This window comes from Paramisgurnus dabryanus, chromosome 5 (genome assembly GCF_030506205.2).
Source record: "Paramisgurnus dabryanus chromosome 5, PD_genome_1.1, whole genome shotgun sequence".
NCBI classification, from domain to species: domain Eukaryota; kingdom Metazoa; phylum Chordata; class Actinopteri; order Cypriniformes; family Cobitidae; genus Paramisgurnus; species Paramisgurnus dabryanus.
In genome coordinates, this window is record NC_133341.1 from 24,017,696 (window position 1) to 24,037,899 (window position 20,204).

Consider the following 20,204-nt stretch of genomic DNA (forward strand, 5'->3'; position numbering starts at 1 on the left):
GCATAAGGTAAGCTTTTAAAGTCCAGAGCAGTGGCGGCCGGTGACTTCTTTTTTCGAGGGCGCATGATGTGAAGTTCGTCACAACATGTATGTAGCCCGTCATGTGGTTCGTAATTTCAAAATATCTGTTCGACGCATCGAGTGATCCTATGTGCATCACGTGTCTTGTCAAAATAAGTGCCTGCTGCAGATGCGTCTAAAGGGTTTATGATAAAGAGATGTTCGCGTTTGCCAGATACTTGCATAATCTTACGTGTAATCAGAGTTTACTGTTAAAAGAAAACACCACAGTTTTTCAATATTTTACTATGTTCTTATCTTAGATGAATTAATTCATACCTTTCTTTTTTCAATGCGTGCACTTTTAATCTTTGTACAGCGCCTCATGAATGTGTTAGCATTTAGCCTAGCCCTATTCATTCCTATGGCTCCAAACAAAAGTTTTATTTTGTGCCACCATACTTACTCGTGTATCTACTCATGTAACAGTCTTTAAATAGGGAAAACATTTGGTGGCTTCTAAATTCATCCCTGTTTGGAGCCATAGGAATGAACAGGGCTAGGCTAAATGCTAACACAATCACGAGGCGCTTTACAAAGATTAAAAGTGCACGCATTGAAAAAGATAGGTATGTATTAATTTGTATAAGTTGAGGTAAGAACATAGTAAAATATTGAAAAACGGTGGTGTTTTCCTAAAAGTTAGTGGCTTGCGTGTATTTTCCCAGATAGCCACTGGACGCTGTAACGGAACAGGACCGCAACCGCAAAATGATAGAGCTGGACTCGTTCCTGAGTCCAAACGCACATCGGGCCGAAGCCGTTTCTGTTTTGTTTTTAGGTGTTGTTGCGGATATGTGCCAGCGCCGATTCAGCACTGCCTGATCATCAGTATCGGCTCATATTCGTATTGCAGATCTGGACCAAATCAGTGTAGCTCGGTTACCTTTGGGAAAAGTTATCTGGGCCAGATCTGTAAAATGATATAAATACTGAACTGATGGCAGTTAGATGTTTAAGCTGAAACCTCTATCTGGCACGGATCTGGTTCACAATCAGAAAACATCTCTAAAATAGAAACGGAGGCAAGGGGCTTAAAACGGATCCGGCCAAAATGTAATTGCTGGGTTATGAACGTGAACGTTACTTTTATCATAAACGGTTTTGACACGTGTTGATAAAACATGAAAGTTTGGTTGATCACATAGAGCTAATTTTCTGCAATAATCCGAAAGCCTATAAATGTACCTGCGTGGTATACTAATATGCATGCGTTATGTACAAATGTGTTCATTTCATGTACATCTTGATTTTGCAAGAGTACCGCCCCAGTGAAAGCTTTGTACCTTTCTTCTGAGAGTGTTTTTTCACATTATTCAGAATAGTTCCTACTGTTTTTAAGTCAGGTCCTTACAGGTCAATATTGTTTTATTTTCATTGCATCTATGAAAGATCCTTACTAATATAGCGTCTTTGTGTGTGTGCATGTGCTTGTGTGTGTGTAGGAGTGGAAGATATAGTGATCCTGTTCCGTGGCATTCTTACGGATCTCCGCATATTTCCTTTCCGTGGCATTCTCACGGATTGGTTACTCAACTGCTTTTTCCTATTTTCAAACCATTGTTACTTCGGTTTAGGGTTAGATTTGGTGTTTGCGTTAGTATGTCACTTTAAGTATTGGTTAATACTATTTTTTCTGATTTATTCTTTTATATTTTCTAAACTTTAATCAATTGTCGCCTGGCGTTGGGATTACAGTTGGGTTTGGGTAGGGATGCCATTTTATGTAAATCTAACCCTAAAACGAAGCGACAATAGTAAGAAAATAGGACAAAACAGTTGAGTAACCAATCCGTGAGAATGCCACGGGAAAAAAAGTCCATGGCAGGGCCATGGAAATATGCGGAGATCCGTGAGAATGCCACGGAAAAATTATCAGATTGTGACACAACAGAAGTATCTTCCTATTGTCAGGCATACATCTTGTATAATAAACAGGCTGTGTCATCGTCTATTAAAGGCATTATTCTCTCATCTGAACTCATTCTCATTCGCCTAACTACAAGCCCCTGAAATGTTGTTTGGCCATTAACGTAACATTTACTGATCTGCTTCTCACAGTAAATGTACTTCCATTCTAATTCCATCTGCTCATAAAGGGAGCACTTACAGAGACTTTAACATGAATTAGAGAAATTTGAGAAGGTAACAATCTGCTTAAAGCAAACAATGATGATTACTGATTTAAGATTATGAGCTATGTGTACAATACATTGACGCATGACTATTATTATTTAAATAATTGAAAAATTTATTGTAGAAAATCTGAGGAATTTATTTTTATTTATTGATGTAAAACTGGAAAGGGTTTGCTCTTTGCACTATGATACCATATCTTAATCCACGTGACTTGTGACTCTAATTTTAGTGGTTGACTTTCTGTGATCCAATGGCATATCAGTGATCTGAAGTGTGCATGTGAAAAGGGATTGGGCTTTAGGGTGTTGTTTGATGTAACATTGTTCCAGTAGTCCTTGCTAAAAGGCGGTATCAGTGTTTTGTATACATATGCATTAAATGCATGATTAATTCTTATTTCTAACAGGTGTGTTTATTTATTTTTGCATACTTGTCAATGCTAGTGTAATTACTTAAAGGGCCATGGCATGAAAATCTGACTTTTTCCATGTTTAAGTGCTATGATTGGGTCCCCAGTGCTTCTATCAACCTAGAAAACGTGAAAAAGATCAACCCAGTAACTTAGTTTTGGTAAACTTCTCTCTACAAGCACATGAAAAAATAGGTTGTTGAAATTTGGCTCTTCTTATGATGTCATGAGGAGCTCTTATTATAATAATATAATAATACCAAAACGGCACATTTTTGCACACACCTACAAAGTGGCAATTTTAACATACTATAATAAATTATTTATTTGGTATTTTAAGCTTAAACTTCACATATGTACTCTGGGGGAACCAAAGATTTATTTGACAACTTAAAAAAGTCTTGTGCCATGGCCCCTTTAATCCACACTGATCACCCTTGTGACCTCTGCGCTAGAGACTTCACCTGCTAATACTCCTCCCAGCCAGCAGGGGGCATTATAGAGGGGGTTTACTAAAGAACCATGTGGATGAAGAGCAATCCGTGGAGAAGTTGAGGTGGTACGAGCAGGGTTCAAAAGGAAGAAAAAATCTTCTACAAGCATACAAGACAGTGGAGGATGCATTAGCAGGCTGCCTGTTTCTTTCTGGTGATCCGTTTGTCAGTAACCCGAACATCACTGTGGAGGATCATGGCCTGTATGTGTCTTCCTATCAACTCAATTGTTCCTCAAGGGTCCGGAACCAAACTCAGCACCCGCAAAGAATCATGTGAGAGAGGGGCGAGGGTGTACAAAATAATGCTAGGATGCACACTTGCTATCTAATTCATGTGTTCCTGTATCTCAAGTACAGCACGACACTGATGCTAAAGTTGTGGGTTTGAAATGTAGATGTTAAATGTTCTGTAAATTGCTTTCAAGTGTCTGCCAAAAGCATATGAATTAAATTATCCTGCTTTGGCAGTGGTTTCAAAATGGCAGACCACTTCAATAGCAAAAGATAAATTGCAGACCACTTAAGTCCAAATCTTATTCTGGAGTATAATTCCTCTGCACCAGTGGGCTAAGCTTTATTCCCTTTTGTCAGTGAAAACAGCCAATCAACATGCAGACACCCAGAACACACAGAGTATAGCCTGGCCAACTGGCCAACATTTCAGTTAAAGGAAAAACACAGTAAAGACCTTGCACATACAGAATAATTATTATGGTGCTCCATTAGAGCTCAGTGGTAGAGGATTGCGTTTGTAGCACAAAAGGTCATGGGTTCAGGGAACTCACATACTGATAGAAAATGGATATGTTTAATGCACTGTAAGTCGCTTTGAATAAAGTACCTGCCAAATGCATAAATGTACAGTAAACGTCATGGCACCCATCCCTTACCCAACCAAATATACTAGTGAGATGTTTTAGGTGTAACTTTATATACCTGCTCAGGTGTGGTTGAAGAGTCTGTGGGCACTGTTATTGGGATTGTTGTGGCAGCTGGTGCCGTGATATAAAGGCTGGTTGCTCTGGTTCTGACTCAGTTCAAGGACAAACTGAATTGCCTAAAGTGATGGGAGGTGACTGTATGAACTACAAATGTTGAAAAGGCCAATGGTACAGCAGAACAAGCCGGCATGCATAAGCCAAGGTCTGAATTAACCGCATTACATGACAGAATGAGATTGGTGATTGATGAGACATTTATCTGATATATGAACCGTTTTGCTTTTGTCAATTTAAACTCATTTAACCGCATACATCTTTCATTGTAAGAAAAGGATTATGTGAACCATGTTTAAATATTTGTATTTCTGCATGAATGCCCTCTTAGTTCATGAATGTTTTTGGGGTGTTTTGCCTGAATTACTCAGTTCATGGCATAGCATTCCAGTCCGGCTGAAGTTAGTTTCTGAAGGGTTTATTATTTATTTCAGTATGCTGTGTGTTTGTATTCTAGATCATTTTATTGCATGACTCAACTTCTCTTGAGATTTAAATGAGTAATGGACATGTTTAGAATTTCCTAAAACTAATTTAAAAAATTTTATCAGTGGTCCAAAAGATTTTGAGCTATAAGCAAAGCACAGATCATTAAAATTTGGCTCCCTCTGTGATGTCAGAAAGGGATAATACCGCCCCTTAATCTGCACTATCCAACCACTGCACTGTCATTTAAAGCAGAGATCAGCTCCTTACTAAATGGCGGTGCCGTGGTTGGATAGTGCAGATAAGGGGCGGTATACTATTATCCCTTTCTGACATCACAGGGGGAGCCAAATTTCAATTACCTATTTTTTCACAGAGAATGGTTTACAAAAACTAAGTTATTGGGTTGTTCTTTTTCACATTTTCTATGTTGATACAAGCACTGGGGACCCAATTATAGCACTTAAACATTGAAAAAGTCAGATTTTCATAATATGTCCCCTTTGAATACTAAATGTGATGTGATCTGTTTTCTCGACACAATAATAACAATAATTCAGTGCTTTAGAAACTTACTTTGCCAAATTCTCCATTTTCACCGCTGTGACCCCTGTAACACCCACCTGGGCTCTTCTTAACACCTCAAAAATAGCCGGTTGTTTACAGATTTGTGACTGTATGCTGCTATCTCATGGGCTCAAGTTTGTTTCCTGTGAAACTCATTCTCTATCCTGCTGTCACAAATAAACAAGTTGTGTTATTCTCTGGTGAATTCTGTATCATGTACTAACTTGAGCAACTACAGTGTGAAAAGTTTCCAACAGCTCATTTCTTGGGACAACAGCAATTAAAGCATTTTAACATCAAAGATGAAGGAGGAATCTTACATGCAGAAGATGTAGCCGTAGTTCACCGAGAAGCTAGGCAAAATCGCATAGATTATCGGCGTCGGTTTTCCTCGATTATGAACACGATTTTGCCTAGCTTCTCTGTGAACTACAGCTCTGTGTAGTAAATGCCGCTCCATCTGATACCAGCAAATGGCGATTTAATACTAATCACAGAACCGGCTTTACTGATGAAACACTATTCGGGCCAATCACAACATACAGATTAGCTGGCCTATCAGAGACACAGGACTTCTAGAACAAATCTGTGCATTTCAGGAAGAGAGTGAAATCTGGAGCAACAAAAATGTACAGTATGTGGAAAAAGTGTTTTTTGAAACATAAACCATGCAACACATTGTTTTATACAAAAAAAATTGTTTTAGGCAAATAGGTGCTCTTTAAGAAGAACGAGAGATGAACTTCACAGGATGACTCCATCTCCATTAAAAGACACAGTTTTTTCAGACAGAGTTTCCAATCTTTTTATTCTTTGATACTGAAAACACTACAACACACTGTTAACGTACCACTACAGAGGTCACAATTACCTAACCGCACACTCATGCACACTCCAAATCACTTACACTCAGGTTAACACACTCACGTGAATATGATGACAGTAAAGAAACACACAGAGCAGAAATCACATTAGGGACAAAAAAAGGATTCAAATAAATAAAGGTAGCCTCCATGATCCCATTTTGACTTCCGTTGTTCCCTGTTTTTGTAAAGCACATTTCTATTGGTCACAGAGAAAAGGGGGTGAGAATAAACACTGTGCTCCCCTGTGCTCCAAACACAAGCAACGAGGACTCATGGGAAAGCAGGTGATGCGGAAAAGATGATGAACGTTTTCTGTCGTTGTGCTTAAAGTGTTTGGTCTCAGCACAGAGAGATACAGAGGCATTTGCTTAAGATGTTCAAATACAATCTTACAGTTCAAACACCAAGTTTTCCTGTCAGCTAGTGTGAAAACACACAGTTTTAAAGACTTTCACTTGTCTTGTTTAGATCAGCAGTGGTGTATATTAAGACTATAGGGACACATGCACACAGGAGCACTGGGAAATCCACTGCACAGCACAGAAGAGGAAAGATGTGAGGTCAGAGGTTGAATTTAGTCCTCGAGAGTACGGAAAGCATTCTGCATGTCTTCTAGCAGCTGGGCGTAGTCTGCTTTTATTTTTGCCTCACCCTCTTTGACCGGATCCTACAACAAACAAAAATGCATGAAGTGATGTCGAATCGAGGCGTAATCAACCGTCTCACAGATAATATATCTAAGCGCTCACAATACGGATGCTAATGTTGCTGTGTCATTCAAAATCCTTTAAATGAACCCTTTGAAAGCTGAAGCGTGTCATTTTTTTGCTGTTAAAATACGTCTCCCGAGTTTACTCAATCTACCATATTATATATTATAAATCACAACAGCAATCAAACAGCCGCTACCTTAAATTTCATGGAGCTGAGCCTGTAAAGAATTTCTCCCATGTGTTCACGGATCTGCGCCCAGGTGATCTTGTTGTCGCTCTGAGCCGTGGTCTCGACAGCGTGCCGTGACATGTCATAAAAAGCTATCGTGTTGGACAGGATCCCCACAGTCTTATAAAAAGGACAAAACCTGGAAAAAAAAGGGAGTGAGACAGAACATTTAAATGACTGATAAAGAGCAAGAATATTGAAGGAGGGCTGTGGAAATGTCATGTCTTTAAAGGAAAACACCACAGTTTTACAATATTTTACTATGTTCTTACCTCAACTTAGATGAATTACATACCTGTCTTTTTCAATACGTACACTTTTAATTTTTGTACAGCGCTTCTTGAATGTGTTAGCATTTAGCCTAGCCCCATTCATTCCTATGGCTCCAAACAAAAGTTTTATTTAGGCCCACCATACTTACTCGTGTAACTACTTATGTGACAGTCTTTAAATAGGGAAAACATGGAAGTGTTTGGTGGCTTATAAATTCATCCCTGTTTGGAGCCATGGGAATGAATGGGGCTAGGCTAAATGCTAACACAATCATGACTCGCTGTACAAAGATTAAAAGTGCACGCATTGAAAAAAGATAGGTATGTATATTAATTTGTCTAAGTTGAGGTAAGAACATAATAAAATATTGAAAAACGGTGGTGTTTTCCTTTAATACAGTGATGTTTTCATAGATACAATACCTGTCATAGGGGGTGTAACCGTTCTGTTGTAGAAAATCATCTTTAATGAGCTTGGCCACTTCCAAAGTGATCTTATCCGTCTCAGCCAGAGAGCCCTGTAGATGAAAATAAAATCTACAGTAAATCAGCATACTGTATAACAATATAAAATCTACACATTCATTCATCCTTCCATTCATTGATATATCCAAAATTTTGCACCGCTCCCAAGCAGCCACAGATTTTATTAACAAAGCACAAATAAACTTCACTTCACCTTTCCAACAAGCTGCACAATTTCAGCGAGGTCTTCTTCCTCCTGCAGAATCTCTTTGGCTTTGGTACGAAGAGGGACAAATTCAGGGAAGTGTTTGTCATAGTATTCATCCAGCGCTCTTGTATATTTACTGTAACTGATGAGCCAGTTAACAGAGGGGAAGTGTTTCCTCTGAGCGAGCTTTTTATCTAGACCCCAAAAGACCTGAAGAGAGAATCAGCATTAATGAGAAAAAAAAAACATGGATTCTACTCCTGTTTAATATATTAATTATTAATACACTATAAACGTAACTGTAACTAAAGGGATAGTTCACTTTAAAATTAAAATTCTGTTATCATTTACTCGTCCTCATGTTCTTCTAAATCTGTATGAATTTCTTTTTTCTGATGAACACAAAAGAAGATATTTTAAGAAATTATGGTAAACACACAGCAGTAAGTGACCATAGACTTCCATAGTAGGAAAAAAATATTTTGGAAGTATTGTGATAAATGACTAAGAAAATGTTTTGATAAATGATGGTAAGCACACAGTTGACGGTACACATTAAATTCCATTATATTTTTTTATTCCTACTATGGAAGTCTATGGTCACTTACTACTGTGTGTTTCCCATCATTTCTCAAAATATCTTCTTTTGTGTTGATCAGAAAAAAGAAATTCATACAGGTTTAGAACAACATGAGGACGAGTAAAGGATGACAGAATTTTAATTTTAAAGTAAACTATCCCTTTAACAAATATTTATAGAAGGTACACCTACCTGTACAATGCCAAGAGTGGCTGAAGTCACAGGATCTGAGAAGTCACCACCAGGGGGAGACACACTACAAGGAAATATTCATTCAAAACAGTCAACCAATCTTTAAAACTCAGCAATGGTCATTTTATTCTACATAAAATCATCCTACATAATATAAAGAACAGTCCGTTACAATACAACACTGATATTATTATTATTGACTAAGTAAGTCCATGTTAGATTGAAAGCAATGTGAAGGCAATGAATAAAACCTTGATGTTACAAATCTCATAATAAGATCATCAAACTTTAGCCTGGATTTCACAGACAGGGTTACAAATTATAACCCATATATAAGTACATAACTAGGTCCTGGTCACACTTTTTGGGTTTATTTTGTAAAACAGTGGCGGCTTGTGACTGCTCATCCGAGGGGCGCAAATTCAAAATATGTGTTCGGAGTGATCATGTGTGTTGCTTGTGTTTTCAAAATATGAGCTTTGTCAAAATAAGTGCCTGCTGCACATGCCTCAAAACCGTTTACGCTCACGTTCACAAAATACATGCAAGACACTCCCTTTACAGTAAAGTCTGATTTCACATGAGATCATGCGAGTGTCTGGCAAACGCGAGCGTCTCTTTTAACATAAACCCTTTAGACGCATCTGCAGCAGGCACTTATTTTGACAAGACACGTGACGCATATAGGATCACTCGATGCGCCGAACACATATTTTAAAATTATGAAACACACACACGAGGGGCTACATACATGTTGTGATGAACTTTGAATCGAGCGCCCTCGAAAAAAGACGTCACCGGCCGCCACTGTTGTAAAAACAACCACAGGACTGTGCATTTAACAGTACATAAAATTTGATATAAGATCATTTTTGTAATTTAATATTTTTAGTTTAAGAAGTACAAGCAAATCCGGTGATGTAGCTTGGATGAGCAGTCTGATTTCACATCCCTACATACGCAGTGTTTATCAAGTAATATATGGCCAGGCCACTGGATGGTGCAATTGGCCAATTAGAACTGAGTATTCCAGAGAACCGTGCAAGAACCACTATCTTCCTTTAGCATCAGTTTCAATTTATGTTATACACATGTACTTACGCTCCTACAATGCTGACACTGCCCTCTCTCTCTGGGTTACCCAGGCATTTCACTCGACCCGCTCTCTCATAGAACGATGCCAGACGGGCCCCAAGGTACGCTGGATACCCACTGTCTGTGGGATGAAAACAGGATGGTATGATTAACCAAGAAAAGCTGAGAAAATTGTTTTTGCTGCCTATTAAGTAACAAACATAAACCAGGGACTGGTGAGAATTGCATACCAGCAGGCATCTCAGCCAATCGCCCGGAGATCTCTCTAAGAGCCTCAGCCCAACGAGAGGTGGAGTCTGCCATCATGCTGACATTATATCCCATGTCTCTGAAGTACTCAGACAATGTGATACCTGTTCACACACAATTACATAAAGAAGAGTTTTAGTAAATACACATGACACTTTTTGTTTTTCATAACATTGTTTATGAACATTGGGTTTACCGGTGTAAATAGAGGCTTCTCTGGCAGCCACAGGCATGTTAGAGGTGTTGGCCACCAATGCTGTTCTCTTCATAATGCTCTCCACCTTTCCATCCACCTCCATGGTCAACTATTGTGCAAAACTACTGTCAATCATCTTAAAATCACGTAAAGATTTTATGAAGTTTATTTAACTAAGTTCGGGAGGAGCATGGTCATGTGATCCAACCAATCAGTGCAAAGAGGTGCCTATAAATGGCAATCCCTCACCTCTGTCCCGTGACAGATTTTTTGCAGCATCCCTCCTCCACCCCATCACCTCACTCTCATCTACATTAATTTATCACAATTAAAGAGGGGGGAGTACTCTGGGTTCGGGCTAAAATTCCGAGCTCGGAGCCCTCTCCTCGGACAGCACGCCAAATATGCTTTATCTCATTCCCTATCGATTACATGTTAATGCGAACTCGTGAAATGTGCATTTAAATTTAAAATCACATTCACAAGTCTCAAATGAGGACCGATAGCGACCTTATGACAAAAATGTTCTTTCCCTCTCTTTGTGACTGCAACTACATTACTAGCTAAATCATATTAAGTGACCAAAATTCATCAACCCAGTTTCATACTTGCCTCTGGAAAATCTCTTAATACTTCCGACATCTCGTTTCCACGCTCACCGCAACCTACGTAAATGATGACATCACTGTTGGAGTACTTTGAGAGAGACTGGGAGATCACAGTCTTGCCACAGCCGAAGGCTCCTGGGATAGCAGTGGTTCCTCCCTGAACACACCTGTAAAACACACATAAGCATAAAATCAAAAAACTGATTTCAAGGGGCGTCCTGATGCTTTTGCCTATGGGTCAATGACGTGACGTTAATTATTTTGTGTCTGTATGGTTCAATCAAAAATAAAAGGCTTAAAATTTCAAAATAATTTTGCAGATTACTTGCATACATTCTCTTTTTTTGAGGACGAAGTATAACATTTCTTGTTTTTATTTTATTTTAAAAGAATATTTGGGGGATAATTGCAAAAATGTCAATGTGGTGTAACCGGTCTGTGTCAATTGGTGTAACTAGTATTTTTTTTTTAAAGGACAAGTTCGATATTCTACACTTAAAGCCCTGTTTTCATATTGTTTATGATGAAATAGAACGGTTTTGACTGAAATTTGGACATTTGTTTGATGTATCAGACCCCACCTCTACAATGGCTGTATAGGTGCACCGGAACAATCCTTCCTAAAATGCATTAAACTTTCATTTACAAAGACGTGAAACTCACCGAGTGGTCAGGGGTGTTCACTGGTATGCACACACAAAAATTGCTCCAAAAGATGCTTTCCAACAGGTTTTATCATAGTTTTTGTCCAGCTCCATGGACTTGTATTAGATGTCCTGTGAGGTACGGTATTACTCCGCCACCGGGAACTTTGTTTGTATTCTTGCAAATGGCAAAGGCTGATTATCGTCACCAACTGGGCTGGAGTGTCTATTATTCAAGCTCTCAGCAGAAGAATATACGGGTGTGAGACGTTTGGAAAAGCAGGTCCACAAGTTTACAACGAATGGTAAAACACCTGTTGGAAAGCATCTTTTGCAGCGATTTTTGTGTGAGCATATCACTGAACACCCCTGACCACTCGGTGAGTTTCACGTCTTTGTAAACGAAAGTTTAATGCATTTTAGGAAGGATTGTTCCAGTGCACCTATGTACCCCTTGTAGAGTTGGGGGCTGATACAGCAGAAACCGAAAAATTCTCGGGCCAGCATCATATATCAAAATTTCAGTCAAAACCGTTCTATTTCATCATAAACCTTCTGAAAACAGGGCTTTAAGTGTAAAATACCGAACTTGTCCTTTAAATGAAAATATAAATATATTCATAAAAAATGTGGAATAAAATATAATCATGTAGTTTAGTGTAACATGATTTTTTTTACATCATTTGTCAAAGGTTATTTAGAAAACAGAGCTGTTTTCAGCATATGTCAGGACAAATATTACAAAAACGCATTAAAATGTACATTTAGAAATAACTAATAAAATTGTATTTTAAAAATATATTTTTTTGATGATAACGCTTAAATGCCATCAAGGTGGATAAAATATTTAATATTTCTCATTCTTTGGGTCCACTTGGCAGTTACACAATTTGACATTTTCAGGTCCATTCAGTCTTAACTTTCATAAAAATGGTGCAAATGTAATTTTTTATTGCATAAAATTAACATAAATACACTATGTGCATTGAAATAAACCTGATGCATGCTTTTAAAACAAGTTTTTTTTTGCCAAACCATTTTTTGTCACTGACCACTATATATTGTTCACTTTGACTATGAGAAATGACTGCTTTTGATGCTTACGGAAAGAGGGCGTCCAGTACTCTTTGTCCGGTCAGCAGAGGGTGGTTGGCAGGTAGCTTCTCTGTAACAGGCCTCACCTGTCGCACTGGCCACACCTGCACCATTGTAAACTTCTCCTTTACTCCTTCAAACTCTAGTTCCAGCACCACATCCTGACACATAAAAATACACACAATGAAAAGCAATGTTCCAGTGTTTAAGTCATTTGTGGTTTCTTTCTTATATAACATAAACATCAAGGATTTTTTCTGCAACTGTCACCTTTGGTTTGCTTGACAGGCACCTTTTCTTGGTAAGGCTGCTTTGAATGATTTGTATTGGGAAAGCACTGAACTAAACTAAGTAAGGCTCACATCCATGTCTATGAATGTGTGGTACTATTTACAGCCATGTGAGAATGAATGCATGTGTGTGACTCACAGAGACATCATAATTTCCTGGTGGTGCGAGGTAGGTGACCGTTCCCCTGCTGCGGGGCGGCAGCATGATCTTGTGTTTAATGAGAGAGTTCTCAAGCACCAGTCCGTAGATATCACCTCCTGTAATGTGACTGCCAACCTGAAACACCAGAGCGAAAGGTTTTATTCCTTAAACTTTTAATGAAATGCACAAATTCAAACTTAGTACTGTAAATACAAAGACCTACACATTCTCCTTACCCTCAGGTTATGAAAGGGAGAAAACTCCCATTTAAGGTCCCTGTTTAGAGCTCCTATGTTAACCCCTCTAGGGATATAGATGCTTTTGGTGAGGTCATTGATGTCTCTAAGGGGACGCTGAATACCATCAAAGATGGAACCCATGATCCCGGGTCCAAGCTCAACAGACAGGGGTTTTCCTGTACGGAGAACAGGATCTCCGACAGATACTCCGGCTATAGTTTGCTCAGGAAAACATGAATCATAGACAAACAAGAATAGAACATACTGATCTGATCTATGAATTATGTATGGGATTATGAGATACTAACAGTATGACCTTGAATATTCACTGGTCAGTGCATCATGGAAAGATATCATGACACATGCACAAACACATGGTAATACAAGAGTTCTGTTGTTGTTAGTGTAATAAAAAGTGTAATGAACTCTCTATGATTGTGAAAATTGTTGTTATTGTGCAGATGTAGAGCAAGAAAATCACTTGTCAATTATAAAAGATACAGGTCTCTTCGTACACCTGGATGGTTGCCATGTCACCCTCCAATCTGATAATTTCTCCCACCAGCTCACTGTGGCCGACACGCACCAATTCATACATGGCTGCACCTGCCATGCAAGTGGCGGTCACAACTGCAAGAAAGACGCATAATTTAACCAGGCTTTCACATGACAAATGTTTTTAATTTGTGACCCACAGTCAGTATAAACTGTTTATTAATTTAGAAGCTTGGTTTCCTCAAATCTGTGGTATGGTTATGATTACAAGATAAAATAAAAAATGTGTGAACCGACCCCAAACATTTTAAATTTTGAAATAAAGATATTTCTGTTTTACCTGGGCCTGACACTCCATGCACATATCCGAACTGACTCTCACGTTCCTCATCTCGGATCTTAGGCAGCTTGGAAAAGTCCATCTTGTGTATGTGAAACCTGAGAGAGGAAGTGTATGAGTGATTCAATCTAAAACTGTAACATTGCATTAGAGTTTATGTTTTCCAAGACCTAAAATTAATATTACAAGTTGTGCAATTTAATGAGGAGCAGCAGAATAACAATGTCTACTTTTTTGTGCCAATACATTGCATAATTTAGGGAATGTTATTTAAAGGGATAGTTAACCCAAAAATTAAAATTCTGTCATAATTTTCTGACTCTCATGTTGTTACAAATCATTATCAATTTCTTTATTCAAATGAACACTAAAAAAGATATTTTGAGGAACGTTTCTAACCAAACCGATCATGTGACCCATTCACTTCCATAGTAGATAAAAAGAATACTATGGAAGTAAATGGGGCTAATAAATGATTTGATTACAAACATTTCTCAAAATATCTTCCTTCTTGTTCATCAGAACAATTAAATTTATAGAGGTTTGTTAACAACATGAGAGTGAGTAAATGATGACAGAATTTGTATTTTGAGGTGAACTATTCCTTTAACCTTGTGATGGTAACAAGCACAAAATGGGATAACAAATTCACGCACAGACTAATTCACATTCACTCACATTACCTTTAAACCTACAATATCATTACCAGATTAAATTGTTGACAACACTGCGATACAGTAATGACAGATAGCACCATTATGGCAGATCGGTACCCATTTAAACTATAAATACATTTAAAATAAAGTGGTTTTATAAAATTGAATGCTATACTTAACATACTAGAGCTAAAATAAACCCCTAAACATGACCAAAACTATTGAATAACAAGATGTAGCTGGCTGGCAAAGGTAACCATTGAAAGTCAGGTGACAGATGGTTGCTAGCAAAGCCTCTGATCAGCAAATACTACTCACCGTGTAGAAAATGAAATATGATCAATTTGCCAAGTTTACTAATATTCAAAATGAAGTGCAGAAATAACGAAAACGGAAATCTTACTGTATTCGTGTGAAATGAACGACAATCCTTGGAATATCAGCGAAGGAATAAAAATGGTCACGACGTAGATCAGCTGACCTGGCCGGATTAAGGAAGTCAAGGTAAACAGTACGAAAGAAACTTCGCCATTTTGGCTCCCCTACTGGCGCCTTTGTTGGTCGAAAAGTATGGCCCTGAGGCCCCAACATGGCGCCCAATGAACCACAGTTTCTTTATTTCCTGTGTTCGTGGTCTAGTGACATACCAAAGCGTACCATGCGAATCAAACACCACTCCATGTAATCACACCGTAGTGTGTCATCTTCTGCCATTTACCCAACCCTGGACTAGTTTGTTATAAATAAATTTCTACGTTGAATATTTTGTAGAATTTAAATCACCTTCGCGGATCGTTCATGCATATTCATGAGATTCACATAATCTGGCGCCTTTTGCGTCGTTGCGTCACAACTTCACGTCACACGGTGATTCCTGTCGAGACCGCGCGCTCGCATTTAGACTTTGTTGAATGCCGTTGCAGAAGGGTTTTCTTGGTTTGTCGTTACTCGAAAAAAGAATAGTTTGCGAAGTATATTTTCGCATTTGTTTTGACTAACTACGCTGGCTAATGTCATCGTGGCGTCGTTGGTTTTGTAAATCGAAAAGCTGCACCTTAATGCGTTGGTGATCAACGAGCTACGCGAAGAGAAATTATCATCACCATCGTCACCTATCGTTCAAGTTTACTCGATAAGAATAGCACAACGGTCTCTCAGGATGTTAAATCTTTGTTTTTGTCGCATGGCGCGATGATTTAATCGTCGAAAAATTCGAGCCTTTGGTTAAAAGGCGTTTGACCACAAGACCTCTTTGATCGTATTTGTTAGCATTCCACCCTTCGGTTGTTCGGCGACGTTAACTCGTTGGTTGTCTGTAGATTTAAACGAAAGGCATCTTGATTTGTTTCCTTTTGACCTGTTTAAGACGTTTCACCCCTCAACAAAGTGACTATAAGGTCACTATAATTGGAATTCAAAGAGCCAACAATACGAGGACCCGACTTTTTGGTAATACTCCACCATGTTGGGCATTATGGATCATCATCAAGGTAAATAGCAGTTACATCTTTATGTGATGGATACGTGTGTTTTCTCGGTTTATTTAATCATCCAAACAGTAACTTTTACTCGATGTTTTACACGAGCCTCGTGCCACACACCCATTTAACAAAAGAGCTTCTGAATGGATTAACTAACGTTACTCCTGTACAGTAAGCAGTAAGATTCTCGTTAGTTAAGTGCATTTAACTAGACATCTGTCTACATAGATATAATTTTTAAGCACACTGCATGACTGAAAAGGTCTGACAACAATGTGCTTCCTCGGTTTGCCGACTGGTCAAGATTTCAACAGCTCATCTCTACGTTAGCCTTTAGCATAAGCAGCTAGTGTTAAGATGCTAAGATTATTACTCAACAGACGAGACAACAGCCAAAGTAAACGATCTCTTCCTAACGTCTCAAATGTGAGGTGTTACATTTATGCAGGCTAGTAATAATTACGCTAGGAAATGATGACTCTGTTGTTACTTAACCAGTATTCAGAATGTTCATGCTAAATGATTACAAGGCTAACTTGACAGTTCATTGGTAATTAGCGTTTACCACAAATATGCATAAACGTTTGTCCTCTTGTTTATTTTGCAGACACGGTCCGAAAATGTACGTCGGAGACTTTGGTAAGTGCCGTGGCCGTTATGTTCTGTTATGGTTTTAGATGATGACAGTGTCGTTACTTATTTATAGCTTAGGCCACATGTGGCTGAACATTGAGGGGGGGATGGGTTTTGAATAAAAACTGTATGTCGCCATCTAAAATTGTTTCACTGTTATTATTGTTCTTTGTTACAGCCTCCGGAAGGTAGGAAGAGGACTGTGGAGGATTTTAACAATTTTTGCAGCTTTGTTTTGGCCTATGCTGGGTACATCCCACCTCAGAAAGAAGTAAGTTTTAGTTCTTCATTCAATGTTCTTGAAGGGGTACTTCACCCTAAAATGAATTACTTATTCTTATGTTGTTACAAACCTGTATAAATAGCTTTGTTTTGATGAACACAAAGTTAGATATTTTTAGGAATGTTTGTAACCAAACCGTTCATGAGCCCTACTCACTTCCATAGTATTTTCTTTTTCTACTATGGAAGTAAATAGGGCTTTATGATCGGTTAATTCCTCAAAATATCTTCCTTTGTGTTCATCAGAACAAAGAAATGTATACAGGTTTGTAACAACATGAGAGTAAGTAAATGATAACAGAATTTTCATTTTTGGGTGAACTATACCTTTTTATATCATCATTTTGTCAGTCACCTACTGCTCACAGGGTTCCCACGGGTCCTTGAAAGTTTGTGAATCTGGGCGACTAATTCAAGGCCCTGGGAAGTTTTTGAAAGTATACATGCATAAATACAGGTCATTGAAAGTGCTTGAATCTATATTATGCAAGAAGTTTTCTAGAAAAAAAACCCATATTCCCTGTGTAGTGAAGGATAATATCATAAAAATTCTAGACTTTTTACGCACACGTGCTAAACTGTTCGCTTTAAATGCTTATATCTTCTGTATGTGAATGGTGATTAATACCAAAATGCTTTTTTGCGTAGTTGTGTTTGACACATGAAAACGTCTTGGGTTGCGTAAGTAACTGTTGTTCCCTTAGAAGGGAACGAGTCGCTGCGTCTCCCTTGTCATACTCCCTGCGCCATCTTTGGCAATATTTTAGATAGCGATATACTTCCTGGCTTCCACATCACCCTGTCTTTGTCGTTAAGCCTCATCATTGGTTGAGTTTGATATACACATTCAGACACACTTACCTCTGGAGGCGTCCCCAAAGTGTCACTGCAGTAACGCAGCGCGAGTTCCCTTGAAAGGGAACTGTAAAAATTTATCTTAAAAGGTAACACGATGTAACCTTGCTCTCACTTGAAATGTGTCCACATATTTAGTCCTTGAATTTGAGGGTATTGGACCTGGAAAGTCCTTGAAAGGTCCTTGAATTTGAGGTTAATTAGGGTGTGGAAAGAGATTCTTTTAGCTTTTGTGTTAAATGAACTGTGCTGATATGTGTTTCCAGGAGAGTTCATGGTCCCCATCCTCTTCTCCGTGTTCTGTTGAAGGAACCGTAAAGGACAGCTGGACAGAAAGTCACTCCAACATCCACAACCTGGTCTACAAAGCTCAGAATGACTCAGAATGCAGTACAGAGTTTTGCCATCGTGAATCAGACGACTCCTTAGACAAGATGAGTCTGAAGGATTCTCTGAACCAAATCAGTTTTCACAGCAAAGCTGAAAGAAAGAAAATGAGGAAACTTAGCCGCTTATCTTTGGGCGGGGGGAGAAAAAGCTTATGTGGTAGCTCAGAGGCAAAAGCACACAAACAATACAAAGCAGGACTAAAGAAAACGAAGAGATCGATTAAGACTGAGAGACACACTGTGTACACAAGTCCTATGAGTGAGGGGCTTCGGATGGAGGAGGAGCTAGCGGAACAGTCTGTTCACATGGAGGGGGCGGGTCTTAAACTGGAGTCCAATCAAGAAACGGACGTGAGTTCTTGTGAAACTGACACATTGGTGACGGATGAGGACATCATGGTGGAGTCTGGTATGTGTCTGACTAGGTTCTGTTTAGGATTTTTATTTAAACTGATTATTTAAACAAAATCTTATTTTGTTTTATCGTTGCAGGTGACGATTCATGGGATTTGATTACGTGTTTTTGCGGAAAACCTTTTGCGGGACGCCCGATGATTGAGTGTGACGAGTGCTCCATATGGGTCCATCTATCCTGCGCTAAGATTAAGAAGTCCAACGTACCTGATGTTTTCTACTGCCATAGATGCAGAGACACTCGGCCCACCACAGTCAAAAAGGAACATTGAGAAATCGTGTATTGTGTACAGATGCTTTGTTTGTAAATGAATATAAGATGTTCTCACCTGTCCCTTTTTACTTGTCTCGTCACTATAAATTATAGTTTCTATTAAATTAAATCTGATACCCCTCTTAGTTCTGTGTTGATGGATGTGTGGTTTATGATGTCAGGTTTGACTAGGTTTCCTAAAAAGCATGCACTTGTTTTGACTACTGTATGAGCAGTTTGTTTGACTATACACAAATTATTATGACCACATGTGTATATATGATATGTATGTGGAAAAACTAATAATTTACGAAAATTTTCTTTTTACATTATGGTTTGGTCGAATGAACTAAACTTTATCATTTCTTCATATAGTACATTAGTTACATGATGTATTAAATGCATTATATTCTACTTCCATTGAAAAAGGGCTCGCACGTGGTCATTTACTTATTTTAGTTATGGTTTTCAGAGAGTTAAAATTTGTGCTCTTATTTTGACTTTCATAAACAGTCTTTTTGACTGTAAACCAATAACTATGACTACATATGTGTGTATATGATATAAGTGACATTATGACATCTCTGTTGGCCTACAGATTTATTCAGATAATAAGTGTAATACATTAGTTACATTATGTATTAAAAACTTTACATCAGCCCCTCTTTCAGTGATGATGGGCTCTGTAGGCTTTCAGGGCTTTACATGATTTGCAATCCAGCGTTTCTTAATCCTCCTCCTGGGAGCCCATTGGTATTGTGCATTTTAAGTATCTCTCTAACCTGACAAACCAGTATTGATTATCTGTTTAACAGAATTAGTAATAGATAAGCAGTTTAATGTGCAATACCTGGGGGGCCCAGGGATAAGAAACGCTCTTCAAATCAATTCATTACTTTCTAAGAAATGTCACATGATGAATGTTCACCATTATTGTTACAGATAGCTCTTAGATTAACCTTTGACTGTAGTAAAACTTACTCATTTTTAATGTTTTATTTTAATGTTTTGCTTTTATCAAGTTGCAATTTAAGTTCAAGTGCAACATAAAGGTTATTTAATTCCTCTTACTTTGTATATGTGTCCTGCTCATCCTAATGTATATAATGTACAGGTGTAAATGTTTGAAATATGATGAAATGCTATATTTTTCTGATCATTTACTATAGCAAAATCTGAAAATAAATGTTCTTAGAGTCATATTATGTGGGATTAATGTTACTTTTTTAGT

The 20,204-nt window shown here is 38.3% G+C and overlaps 3 protein-coding genes across 4 annotated transcripts; 2 read left to right on the plus strand and 1 right to left on the minus strand.

The window, feature by feature from the left end:
- Nucleotides 1–1,860: 1,860 nt before the first annotated feature.
- LOC135732190 (uncharacterized) lies at nucleotides 1,861–4,443 on the plus strand. Its single transcript, XM_065250085.1, is given in 4 exon segments — nucleotides 1,861–1,956; nucleotides 3,064–3,320; nucleotides 3,322–3,377; nucleotides 4,049–4,443. Coding segments are annotated over 4 exon segments (531 nt in total). The 3' UTR covers nucleotides 4,171–4,443.
- Nucleotides 4,444–5,883: 1,440 nt separating this feature from the next.
- On the minus strand, nucleotides 5,884–15,222 carry atp6v1aa (ATPase H+ transporting V1 subunit Aa). 2 transcript variants are annotated; one of them, XM_065250442.2, is made up of 15 exons: nucleotides 15,070–15,222; nucleotides 14,011–14,108; nucleotides 13,677–13,805; nucleotides 13,173–13,387; nucleotides 12,934–13,071; nucleotides 12,514–12,665; nucleotides 10,770–10,932; nucleotides 10,158–10,266; nucleotides 9,943–10,065; nucleotides 9,719–9,833; nucleotides 8,618–8,681; nucleotides 7,852–8,055; nucleotides 7,596–7,690; nucleotides 6,868–7,039; nucleotides 5,884–6,625 (listed from the first exon to the last, which is right to left on the minus strand). In XM_065250442.2, the coding sequence occupies exons 2-15, from the start codon at nucleotides 14,090–14,092 to the stop codon at nucleotides 6,533–6,535; spliced, it is 1,854 nt and encodes a 617-aa protein (XP_065106514.2). In that variant the 5' UTR covers nucleotides 14,093–14,108; nucleotides 15,070–15,222; the 3' UTR covers nucleotides 5,884–6,532. The 2 variants fall into 2 exon arrangements, with proteins under 2 accessions (XP_065106514.2, XP_065106515.1); XM_065250443.1 differs by having other exon boundaries at nucleotides 14,985–15,119.
- A 110-nt stretch (nucleotides 15,223–15,332) lies between these two features.
- Nucleotides 15,333–20,176, plus strand: phf23a (PHD finger protein 23a). The gene is made up of 5 exons (XM_065250445.2): nucleotides 15,333–16,156; nucleotides 16,755–16,786; nucleotides 16,959–17,051; nucleotides 18,184–18,715; nucleotides 18,799–20,176. Exons 1-5 carry the CDS (start codon nucleotides 16,129–16,131, stop codon nucleotides 18,990–18,992), a joined length of 879 nt encoding a protein of 292 aa, XP_065106517.1. The 5' UTR covers nucleotides 15,333–16,128; the 3' UTR covers nucleotides 18,993–20,176.
- The last annotated feature ends 28 nt before the right edge of the window (nucleotides 20,177–20,204 follow it).